The sequence below is a fragment of the Pipra filicauda genome, unplaced genomic scaffold (genome assembly GCF_003945595.2).
Source record: "Pipra filicauda isolate LSUMZ 115617 unplaced genomic scaffold, ASM394559v2 scaffold165_size2600900_pilon, whole genome shotgun sequence".
NCBI lineage: Eukaryota > Metazoa > Chordata > Aves > Passeriformes > Pipridae > Pipra > Pipra filicauda.
The window spans coordinates 755840-768531 of record NW_024104162.1 but is presented as its reverse complement, the minus strand read 5'-3'; the positions used below and the strand labels follow the sequence as shown (position 1 = coordinate 768531).

The 12692-nt window shown below is 45.6% G+C and overlaps 1 protein-coding gene across 3 annotated transcripts in view; it reads right to left on the bottom strand.

The window, feature by feature from the left end:
- Positions 1-12692, bottom strand: part of FLNB (filamin B) — a 72258-nt gene that overhangs the window by 28597 nt on the left and 30969 nt on the right. For all 3 annotated transcript variants that reach the window (XM_027728803.2, XM_027728813.2, XM_027728821.2), the window contains exons 7-20: positions 12352-12514; positions 10854-11051; positions 9018-9155; positions 7705-7831; positions 7017-7153; positions 6448-6641; positions 6010-6123; positions 5350-5493; positions 4889-5012; positions 4465-4625; positions 3782-3872; positions 3360-3529; positions 1054-1171; positions 84-346 (exon numbers count right to left, since the gene is read on the bottom strand). In XM_027728803.2, the coding sequence (XP_027584604.1) occupies positions 84-346; positions 1054-1171; positions 3360-3529; positions 3782-3872; positions 4465-4625; positions 4889-5012; positions 5350-5493; positions 6010-6123; positions 6448-6641; positions 7017-7153; positions 7705-7831; positions 9018-9155; positions 10854-11051; positions 12352-12514 (2142 nt within the window). The remainder of the gene's footprint in view (positions 1-83; positions 347-1053; positions 1172-3359; positions 3530-3781; positions 3873-4464; positions 4626-4888; positions 5013-5349; positions 5494-6009; positions 6124-6447; positions 6642-7016; positions 7154-7704; positions 7832-9017; positions 9156-10853; positions 11052-12351; positions 12515-12692) is intronic.

Genomic DNA, 12692 nt, shown 5'->3' with positions numbered 1-12692 from the left:
AAACCAAGCCAAGTCTCACACAATAGCCCACAATTCAGTTTTCATCTATCAGTTGTTGTCACAGCCCTGAATCATTCACTTACCTTGGAGGGGTCTGGAGGTAGCGTGGCCTCCACAGTATAGGGGCTCCCTGGGATTGGGTTGCCATCATAACTCACATCCACCACATACAGTCCTTCTTCCCGTGGGATGTATTTTGCAGTGCTGCACTCCTTACCCAGAACCGGTTCCACCAGACATGGCACAGCTTTTCTCATAGGACTGGAAATATTAACATCCAGTTTACCTTGCCCACCAGCTCCTTTGGTATCAATTACAAATTCCTGATCCTTCCCTACTTCCACTCCTGAAAAAGACAAAACCCATATTACATTACTTACTTAACATCAGACAGTGGTCCAAGAAATCTCCCATGCACATACCACTGAGGGAGGAGGCCCTGGCAGAGCCCTGGGCAGTCTGCATCCCCCTGCAGTCATAAAAACCTCCCAAAGCCAAACAAAAAAACAAACAAATGCTTTGGTTAACTGGAGCTACAAAGTTACAGGGCGTAACAAGTGTGTGTAAGACATGGTCTGACAGTATCAGGGCTCATTTCAGGAAAGCAACAATGTTTCATAGCCTTAAGTTCTTCCACTTTTGGAAAACAAAAAGACACTATAAATGACACTGTGCATTGTACCAGTTTCATACATTTGAACAAACAGCCATCTAGCCCTGAAGAAAACAGATTTCATCAGTGGGTGCCCAGCTGGGTGAAGAGTCCAGCTCTGTTCACCACAAAGGACCAAACCACAACACATGTCCACATTGCTATGTAATCTTTGGGGGAAAAAAAAATAAAAGTCTCAAATGAAATTCAGTCCTCAAGAGAACCAGCTAAGTCAGAGTGGCCAAGCTATAAAGTTGGAGCTGGTTGATTCCCAACTGTAGCAAGTTTAAAAGAAGATTGTTTTGCCCACTCCTGTTGCAGCAGCACATGATGGCAATCACCCAGATTCAGGAGACACTTCAGAGGCAGGCTATGGGGCTTTCCAGCCCACGGGTACTTACTGTTTTCGAGTCCATTGACTTTAACTTTGCTTAGGTCTAGCGGAGCAGCAACGCCCACAGTGAAAGGGCTTTTAGGGATGGGATCACCGCCGTAAGTTACCGAAACCTTCATTGGACCCTAGTTGGAGAATTTCTAAGTTAGCTCAGTTCCTCACTTCATACAGACACACTAACACCCAAACAGTACATAACCACTTCACCTAATCCATTTTAGCCAGCCACAGCCAAACTTATTGGTTTATGGACACTAAAGCTCTAACCCACTGCAGCCCTTCAAAGTATTAAACGGTTTTTATCTAATACAGGAAGAGAGAAAGAGACAGATCTTTCCAACATTATATTAGATTATATTCAAGCAGCCTGGTAAAGGCTCCAGCTCAGGCTGGCTCCCACCCTCCCAGTGCTCAGACCCAACAGCTGAATGAATGTCCCAGTGCTCCAGACCAGGTATCCCCTTCCACTGCATGGAGAGGCCTGGCCAAAGCCAAGACTGCAAAGAGGCTGTATTATTACAGCATCTGAAATACCGGGGGTTTAAGCTCTACAAGTCAGAAAGATTAATGCTCTTGTGTATTTTGGCTGGAACACTGCACAGCCATGGCAAGCTCCAGCCCACAATGTGTGCTCCTTTTATTCTCTCCTACCGCAGTCCATATTTTAGCTATATTCACTGTTTGCTTACTTTTCATTCTTGGCTGGTTCGGCTCCCAAGTGAAATAATTATGGATGTTTCATGCAAGCTAGTGAATAGCTTCCATGATTATTCTTGGTTGTTTTTAGAAAACATGCACCCGGGTAGCTGTAGCAACACCGCGAGATAGATAAGGCCGAATAAACAGCATTTAACCAAGGCTCCTCTGCAGTGACACAGCCCCTCAGGAATTTAACAACCTAGTCCATCCTTCCCCTATTCTGAAGACTCCAGAGTCTCGTTCGTAAGTTACTGCTTAGGAACCTGAGAAAGACAGGGTCAGGAATGACCTATGTGCTCACAGCCCGGAGGGACAACAAGGCTACTCTAATTACTGAGCATTCTATTTTCATCTTCTTTGTTTAACCATTGCTTTCCTGCCACTGTAATCTCCAAGTATCTCCTGTAAGTCCACAGCTCCTCCATGACCCAAGGCACTTCTCCAGATGGAAGACCAAGTGGGAAACCTGGTTTAGGCATCCTGGCTTGTTTCAACACTGCTTTTCAGGTGAAACATAGCAATCTGGTACTACTCACAAACACATGCATGAAGTACAGATGACTGTTCCCTTCTGCATACCAGCCCTGACCCAACAGGCCAAGGCCTCTCCAAACAGGCACACCAGCCACCTCCTGAGCTCGTGCAACTGCTTTATCCAAAAACAAACGCTAGTTCTATGGTGCTTCCAAGAATGCTAATCAGCATTATCAGCTAAATAATACTGCAGTCCTCCTTATCAGTCCCCTTTTACATAGCTCCATTCAAGAAAGCTGCTGCAGATGAGTAGTTCATTTGGCTGTTCAGCAGAACAAGAGCAGCAGAACACTTTGATCTCAGCACCACAGCATCCACGTCTTCAGAATTATATGAGATTCGCGCATTCTGGAGTTTAGTGGCCCTTTACAAACACACAAGCACAGCATGAGGAAAAATACTTCCAGTTATTAGTAGCTTCCACTTTCAGCTCTTTAATGATGTTGCTAAGGAATCATCAGCCTCTGAACCAAACGAGTCAGACTCAATTTTTTCCAACTTAAAGGCAAGCCTTATATGCAGACACATACTTTGGATGCATTTAATCTGCAGCCCAGCTTCCCTCTTCAGCAACAACTTGTTCACTTTCCTACTGGGAACTGGCACAGCATGACCCAAACTCTCTTCTTTTTATCCCTGCTCTGGTTTGCCCTTCAGTTCCTTTGACATCAGCAGCTTGCTGAGAGGCAGCACACCACAACCTCAGCTCTGCAGGACCACAGCAGCCCAGAGCAGCTGGGGTAGCAGCCAGTTCTGTTTCAGAGTCTGGAAAGGTTTGCCATCTTTCCTCTTCAACTGATAATGTATGGAATGATGATGTGAGCTGTATGCTAATGCTTCAATCACTCTCTTTTCCCCAGAAAAGAAAACAGTGATAATCTATCAATAGCTACACCAGAAAACTGTGTTATTGCTTTCCAGTCCTAATTGTACTGCAGGCTTTAGGGATCCTGGGGAACAGGACACCCTGGCAAGCCTTTCTTGCTTGTTCCTCTGTGCACAGGTACCATGAAGGGCGGTCACTGCACTATTAGCAACATGAGCTCTTCACTCTTGTACTGCTACATGAATCAGACCTACCTGCTGTATGGGAGTGTACCTAACAGTGTGGGAATAGTCATAGTTGTCAATGACATCCAGATCCACCACCGCCTCTCCCGGCGCTGGGCTGCTGAACTGCACATCCAGTGGTGCTTTTCCAGCTCCCTTGGTGAACACAGTGAAATGAGTTGGCTTGCCATTTTCCACACCTGAAGAAAAACGTTAATTCTAATTTATGCAGAGCTCGCACACAGAAACTCTTCTCTAGAAGCTCAGTACCAATAAAGCCCAGTCAAGCAAAGTACCAAGGGAAAGGTGTCATTTCCAATTGCCTGGCACCCCACCCTGCTGTATCCAGGACTGCATTGCTGCATCCCAGCAATGCTCAGCCAGGCAATGGCTACCCTGTGACAGCCCCTCACAGTCCAGTGCTGACCACACAACATCAACCCAACTCTCACCAGTTTTGTTCAGCCCAGGTCCTTCAGCTTTCACTTTGCTGGCATCGTGCGAGGGGTCCACTTTAACTCTAAATGGGCTGGCAGGAATTTCCTGCAACAGAAACACAGCTCTAAACATAAACAGGTCACTCTTCAGTAGCCAAAACTAGACAGATAGTAATTTTAAGATAATTTTGCTCCATTTCCAGTACCATTTTGAGTAGAATTTTGCCTCACTCAAACGCTCTGCTTACTGAGTGGTATCATTCAAAGTCTAGCGCAAAGTTAACAGCTGGATAGTTTGTAGGGGCCTGTCGTGGGTTTATTCTGGCCCTTTTTTATTTTTAAGGAAAACTTTCCCCCCCATTTTCCTTGGAGAGTCACTTAGGTTTTTTATCCTTTAGAAAGCAGCTTTGTCCCATCACTGAGACTACACTCAGTATTGCCAGTCCAACACGTCAGACACTTGAACTTCAATGTCCCCAGCCAACCCCTCTCATTTGTGTACATCCAAGTATTACAAAAGAAGTTTTAGGTTTTTTACACTGTTGAAGAAACAGTGACCAGACAAAGTGCATATGAGCTGACATGGAAGGGCCAGCTGTGAACTGCCGCAGCCAGCTGTGAACTGGCACGTGCTTGGTGATCAAAGAGCAGATAAACAGACTCTGGAAACATCAGGTTGCAAAATGAAGATTACAAACCTCTCCTGCAAAAAGCACTTTAATGGTGTAGCGCCCTGCGGCAGGCGGGGCGTATTTCACTGTGAATGTATCATTAGCATTGTGGATGATGTCGAAATCTATGTCCTCTTCCTCATCACTGACCACACGAGCATCACACTTAATTCCAACACTGACATCACCTAGGAAAAGCAAACGGAGGTTTTACTACCAGACAGCCCAGGCACTGCCAGCCAAACGGCCAGATCATTCCCATTCCCAGGAGTTGTTCAAGTCACCATGTTAACTGATGCAATAGATCAGATCACAATTCACTGCAATGTTCTGCTTCCCAAGGTTTTTCCAATAAACAAGGAAAACCAGATAAAACATTATATAATCCCCTCCCTTCTGTGTGTGGTACCTGTGGGTCTGATATCACAGCAAAAGCCCAGCCTGCCTTTACCTTCTCCTGCATCCGTGCAGTCCACAGTGAAATGAGTTGGCTCATTTGCTTTCAGGCCAGTTCTCTCCACACCAGGTCCGAACACTTTCACTTTCTGAGGATGACTCCCTTGACCTATAAGGACCTACACAGATTCACAAGGGTCAGAATCACATATCTGTGTCATGCTCGAGATCACAGCCGAGTCAGAGCATTGCTTGGACAGAGGCTACAGGAAAACAGGACGAAGTGAATTGCCCCAAATCCCCCAGGCTGCAGCTGGGCTGACAGGAGACCTCCACCATATAAGCTTGTGAAAATAAAGATTTATTCACGGGGATAGATATCTAAAAACAGAGCAGAAGGGCACACCTCCTTGAAGTTCACAGAAGGGTTTTATCATCCTAGTTGTATGAGCAATTGGTTGTGAGCACAAACGTCTTACTTGGCTAGAACTAAGTACTATCCATCTCTGAACTTACCCTAAATGGGCTGTTGGGCACATTGGCTCCTCCCCAGACAACAGAAATTGTATGTTTGATTGGTTTAACTGGCACATATGAGCAGGCAAACACACCATCAGGTTTGCTCTTTATCTGGATATCAATAGGGTTTCCTTCTCCATCCTAAAAAGCAGTAATACAAGCAGAAGGTTCAGGTACTTCAAAAATATTTGCACAGTTTGAACAGCCTAAGACTGTTCCAAAATATGTCAGGTTTTTTTCCCCCAGAACTGCAGCTCAGAAACACTGAAGAAACATGCAATTTACACTCCTGTAAGTCTTTCTCATCTAACACTCACTCATTCATTACACCATCCGACAACACATATGAAATTCACAGGCTCAGAGACACTTCAGTGCTTTCAAATGACAACTCCAGGAAATTACACCTTGCTTTGCTGAGGAGACTCTAAAGTAAGGAAGCAAAGCCATGTTTTTCATACACCACAGAGAAGTCACCTTGTCTTGAGTTAGGTTGTTGCCTGACTACATTACACAGATCAAAGCATGGAACTCTGAGTGAATTACACATGCCCAGAGTTAAGTGGTGTGTAAGCGAGTAGAAATACTTAAGGCACTTTCTCAACAGTATTAAAGCCCTTTTGTTGAAGTTTCACACAGCTGCCTTTGGCTTCTTACCTGTGCATACATCTTCAGAGGTGCTTTCCCAGCGTCCTTGGTTTCAACTGTGAACTCAGCAGGATTGTTCACTATGCAGCCAGTCCTCTCCAGGCCTGGGCCATAGGCCTTCACCTAAAAAAGCACCTCAAGACTATTAGTTTGCAGTTCAGAAAGAGAAGCAAAACTAAGTGATATATTTATAAAAGACCTGCCCCCTCCACAAAACCCATGAAGCACAGGATACTACTTCAGCACGTTTCCATTACATTAAATCAAAACCACAACAGTGTTATTAGAAAAAGATGGGCAGTATCTGGCTGGAGCTTGGCAGATTCAGAGCTTTAAGCAGAGGCAGCTTAACAGTCAAGTCTGCTACTAGAATCCTTCAGAAACATCTCTACTGTAGTTACATCATGCAGTTACATGCTATGCCACAGGTGAACTCTCATACACCACCTTATCCGAGTTGAAGTCTCCTGAAGCCGGTCGGATGAAGGCCATGTAAGGGCTGTCTTTTATGTCCTCATCGTCACACATGATGTGCACAGCATATTCACCGGGCTCTTTGGGCCAATACTTCACATCACATGAGCCATCATTCTTGTCATCACACTCAATTTTAGCCTGAGAAGGGCCTTCTATTGCAAAGCCTGAAAAAAGGAACAAGTAGGTTCCTCACGTTAGGTTTGTGGTGGCTGCCAATTTAACACTTCCACAAATAGCTTTTTGTCAGCTATAACCATGCCTGATCTCTCCATCACCCTTCTTCAGCAATATGGGAGATAATCCATCATCCATCATTCCCTTTTCGATCTCATGCCACAAAAACACAGACTAACACACACACCCCTTAACACACGTTCCTGTCTCTAGGACTTGCTTTGATACTCTGGTAGATGTTTGTGTTTAGACCACAACATCTTAGAGATCTGGATTTTTTTACTGTTGGGAAAGCTATTGTTTCTCATGAGTTCTTTGCTAGCGTTGTAATATATACATATTTCAGACAAAGTAAAGTAACAAACCAAGAGAGCCAACTTCTGTGCCAATGGACTCGACCACGAAGTCAGCCGATTTGCCCACAATTCCCTCATGCAGCCCTGGTCCCCAGGCTCGCACTTTCTGAGGACCGGCTTCATGACCCACTTGAACTTCAAAGGGGCTACAAGATAAAAACAAAGCATAGTATTAGAAATGAGGACAAATATAACATCTGTGTTTTTCCCCAGGCATTTTAATGAGGCTTTACATTGGATTTTCCAAATTAATAGATGCTACCATGTGGTGGCACGGTGCCCAGCAGAGTGTCTTTCTAGCAGAGAGGTCATCCAACCCATCATGTGCTTACATCTTGCACCACAAATCCTGAGTGTCAAATACTTGGCTTGCTCTACTTGCTGTAGCCCTGGACACTAAAATAACAAATCCTTTCAAAAACACATAGTAAAGTCCGAGTTGCATGATCCACCAAGTTTTACTGGTTTTGTGTTCATGATTTTGGGTTTAGAAAGACTGATGCAAATCACCCTTCAGAGCTTTCTCAATATAAGCAGCTCCGGTCCTAAAACAGGCTGTAGATAAACTGTTACAACAGCCATTTGCCACTAACTCGTCCCCCCAGTTTCTTCAAAGGTCAGTGTTGCTTTAAATGTTCACCAACTACATAACCCGCTGAAGGGCACAAAAATGCCCAAAAAGCTACTTCTAACTCACCTTTTTGGGATGTTGTGCCCACCCCATGTAATCGTGACAACATACTTCCCCGGGGTAGCTGGATAATATTCAAATGCATATACACCATCCATAAAGCCTTTTTGTTTCACCAACTCCTCCAAGCCCTCTGTTGAAAGATCAGTTCAGCATTAAACTTAACAGCTTCCATCCTGCTTTCAATTACTCAGACAAGTTCATGTTTTCTAGTATTTATTTTAGCTTGCAAGAATAAATTTCTTCCACCAGAAAAAAAAAAAAGGTCAGGTTATAAGGGAAGTTAGTTCTAGCTGCCCTCTAGGACAAAGACAGCAAACACTTCCAGAAGAAATACAGCAGAAAGTATTTTAAGTTACCAGACTTAATAGGTTCCCTTGTGTTTTATTTTCTTAGTCTGCAGTATGATGCATGTCATATGTTAAAACAAAAAAGCTTAACATTTGTCAGACTTTGTAACCACAAATATGCAGGGAATGCCTACTTTTCATTTTCTTCAAGATGAAGAATTTAGGGAGAAAAGCTTAACACACTAAAATTTACATCGATACATCTGTTGCCTTTTTTCCCCCCAACGGCACAAAGCCGCACAGTCGGGGCTCTGTGCGTGTGGAGGAGGTGAAGGCAATACAATGCACCTTTTAAAGCAGTCCCAGCTGGGGGGAGGTGACTGGCTCTCGAGTACCACACAGGCACCGCAGCTCCCTGAAAGCAGCAGCACAGCCACTGCTGCTGGCAGCCTCACGAGTCAGCAGCCACTGCGCTCCCATCGTCCCAGCCTGCCAGCCCGAGGGCCACATCCAGAGCTCAGGACACACCAAAGGACCTGAGGATGGATCCTGGCAGATGGTCTCCATGTTAGCTTACAGGTTCCCTTTCCTCCTCTGCTCATGTGCCCAAGCAGCCAGTGCCACCAGGAGTGCTGCTTTGAGCCATTCCCAGCTTTATGAGAGCAGAATTTTCACCCTGCCAGAGACTCTGGAGCGTGACTTGCTCCCACAAATCAGATGAAGATGCAGTGAGCATCCATAAAGCTTGGAGGCCATGGCAGGCAGATGCATGGGTCTTCTCAGTTTTGCTAACTGATGCATGAAAATGGAAAGAACTAAAACCAGATGTTGTCTTACCCAGCCCTGCAGGTCAAAACCTTCACACTAGACACAAAGTACCAGAAAACCCTTCTGAAATTTGGCTTTTTATGATACAGATCCCATCAGTTCCATCAGGACACCATCTCCTGACCGCTCTTCCTTCTCCCATGTTTTGATTCCCATCTTCTCCAGAACACATCCACAGCACAGATTCACCCCAACACTCACTTGGTCCCTTTATAGTCACTCCGAGGTCTCCGCTCCCCGCCGCTCTCGTATCAACCTTGAAGTCGGCCGTTTCCCTCATGCGGACGCCCTTGGGCTGCAGACCTCGACCGGTGGCACGGCATGCGTTGGGATTGCAGGCTGCAAGGCAATCCCAGCCATTAATACTGCCTTTGATTCTCAACATACAGGTAGCCTAGCCAGCCTGGAACAACCTTTAGTTTAATGTTGACTCAGGGCAACCACAGCTTAGCTTTCAGCACAAGCTTTATGGTTATGGCGTTAAGGCAGACAGACAGGAGTCTGCCCAGTCCCTGTCTATGCCTTATGGCTTTTGGGCAGTAGTGGTCAGTGCAGCCAGGCAACACCGACCCCCTACAGGGGCTGTTTTTTAGAACTATAGCAAACACTGAAGCCCTGTTGCTTTCCAATTCTATGCCAGTTATCAATACAAGACTTATACACAGCTATCACATACAGATAATTCACCACAGACACAACCTTCCTGACACCTTTTGTGTTGAGGCACACTGCACTGTGGGGGGAAGGTTCCCTCTGCAGATAAGCCCCATTGAACAGTATTATTGTGCTGGTCTTTCAGAAGCACATGACTGGGATAACTGCTAGTAGCAAGGCTGAGTTTTGCATGTGCTTCATTAAGAGATGTTGCATCAAACCCCCCCCCTGCTTGCCGCAGCTCACACTTTCAAAGAAGCAAAGCCACCAAGCCCTCTGCAGACTGCAGCAGCCATGGGTAGGGGCAGAAGGTTACACATGGCTTAGGCTTATGCTTGGCTCCTTTACTCCAAGCGCTTCTCCAGGCCTGCAGAGCGGCTACAGAAGTAAGTACCACACACTTATGAACAGTTTTTTGTCACACAGTCCCAGCTGTCATGAGGTCTTCAACACCACAGACCTGAAGGGTATGAAGAGACTTACAGATAACCACAGCTTCCCAGCACCGTAAACTGAACATGCATTTTCCCAAAACACACCGTGCTTACAGCAGGAGCACAAGTCTGCCAAGCAACTCCTTAGGTTTTCCCTCACTAGGACAGCTCACCCCTGCAGCAGCCAACACCACTCAGTGTCCTACACCGGACGGAGCGAGCGAGGATCGTGTGCCATCTGCTAGCTCTGAAAGCTCAGTGGGAACACACAGGAGCGTGGCCGACGTGGAGCGGGAACAGCTTGCAAAGAGCTTACACAGCTGCATCAGGCAGCTTGTGGTTAAGCCAGTTTCACTGACTGGGTCACACACCGCTTCAGTTCGCTTGCAACTTTCCTCCCCAACCCCAACAAAACCAAAAGCCCTTTTGGCTGGGACAAGCTGCAGGCTAGAAGCTTACAAAAAGCAAACATGACAGAGCATCCTGCACACCTCTTACCAACTATGAAGCCATTAGCAGTGAAGTCCAAAATTCCACAAATGGAGGGTAGCTCAGGAGAGATGAGCAGAGATCTAAAAGCGTAGGAGCACGTAAGGATGGAACAGAAAGCAAGTTAGGTGTCAGTTAAGGAGGAAAACAGTAAATATAGTCATTTGAGGAACGAAGGCGGAAAACAGCAAGACGCTGCATAGCTGCATAAATCACTCAAAAAAAATACAAAGGGCAGCTTAACATTTGGAAGTCTAAGCAGAAAGGAAACTAGCAACAAAAGCCATATTACTGTTAGAGAGCATTGGTTTACCCTGTGAATACCCAGTGACCCACTGAATCAGGACCAAGATGTTTAAAGGTAGAGAGAATGTACAAGGCAAGATTCAAGCATATCCTGTGATCACATCCAAGGAGAAAAGTGGCCATCTACATTCAAATGCATTTTTAAAAAACATACCCTCTCCAACAAGAACAGTGCAAGGAGTTTTGGGAATTGCCTCCCCAGCAAAAGTCACTTTGACAATGTGAGGACCAGCTTGAACAGGTTTGTAGGTGCAACGGTAGACTTGGTTGCCTTTGTCTTCTACTACAACCTCAGCAAGGCTTCTCCCTTGAGGATCCTCCACTTCCACATTCACATCACCCACACCAGCACCTGCAAAGGAAACAAGTCCACCTGAGCCTCAGCTTCCCCACAGCAACAGGCACTGTGTTTTGCACCACTGCCAGCTGCCTGGGCTGAGCCAGCCATGCTCTGCTGTCATTTCTAGGCACAGCCTCAATGTTCAGCTTTTGCCGACAGCAACCAAACATTCCAGTGGGGAGGGCAAGACATGATGGTGGTATCTCCAGGAAGACAGACTGACAAGGGCTCTCCTGCTCCAGCCACAGGGTTTCACAACAGTATTATGGTACTTAATATACATACTGCCTGGTTATCCTATGGCTACCACGCTGTAACAGCTCTATCACAGATCAGCTCACAACTTTACCAGTCAGTTCAATCTCTCAAGCTTTGAAGTGGTTTAGATCAAGAGACTGGACAATGTGCACGCTGGTCTGGACAAGGATCCTTCTCTGTCGGATGTATTCACTTGTGTTCAGACACCTGCTCTTCTCTCATTTTATTCAACTCATCATACAACTCATCATAAAACAGTTTTCTATACACTTTCAGAGGCCAGACATGTCTTTACATGATTCAGACCACTCCCTCTCCCAATTAGAGGCTGAACATAATACTTCCCCTCACTATAACGCATTTAATTTTATTCCTAAGCTCCCTCAGGCAAAAGGCAATGTAAAATATGCTACTCAGCATATTTCGGTGTTTAAATGCTACAAGTAACTGCCCTAAGTAGTTTCACATTGTTCTAAATGAATTAGCATTTGTAGCATCTTATTGACTCATTCCTCTAGGCTATGGCATTGGCCTAATAGCAGACAGCAAGCTACGCGATGGAGATGCCCTAATGAAGATAGTAGCCCTCTAATAATTACAATAGAGGTTGACACCAGTTAGTCATTGAAGTATGAACTCAAAGTAGCACTGCAGCAAGTTCTTTCTACAGAGCTAAATACAGAACACACTATGCATTTACAGTTTGCTCACAGTTTATCCTTCGCATTTATGTCCAACCTGTCACATTCCTTTTTAAAATGAGTTGAGGGAAGAAACCAGCCAGGAACTTGCTTGCTGCCATCTAGCAAATTCCTGGCAAATTTCTGGGTAAGGTTTAGCCCCCTCTTGCCCCAGCTCAGCTCCACACATCAAACATTTCATACACAGCTGAAGCCTTCAGAGCTGCTTGGTTGTTATTTCATGTCTGAACTAGATGAGGCTACAAATCCTCATCCGCTTTTCAGGTTTTTTTCAGTTTTTTTATTTCTCCAAGGCCTTAGGTTCCGACATTTGAGGAAACTGCAGGATTTCCATCCTCCTTCATCCTGCTTACCTGCTGTGTAGAGGTCAAAGTAGGTAGGCTTGTTGGCAATGTTCCCTGCTGCCTCCAGTCCTGGTCCCTTTGCTGTCACTTTGCTTGCATCTCCCTGGGCTTTGTCAACATTCACTTCAAACGGGCTCTTCGAGATGTGCTGCCCGGCAAACAGGACTAAAACCTACAGACAGAGTATCAGCTCAGACCCACTGGGCAGAGGCAGAGCTCAGCATCACTGCCATGAAACCAAGTGCAGGGTCAAACACCCGCATTCCTGTACAGAGTGTCTTTGCCTCAGAGGTGAGAGACCATCCATCCTTCATCCTGTCCATACAGTGTACCTGCTGGCCACTTCCTTA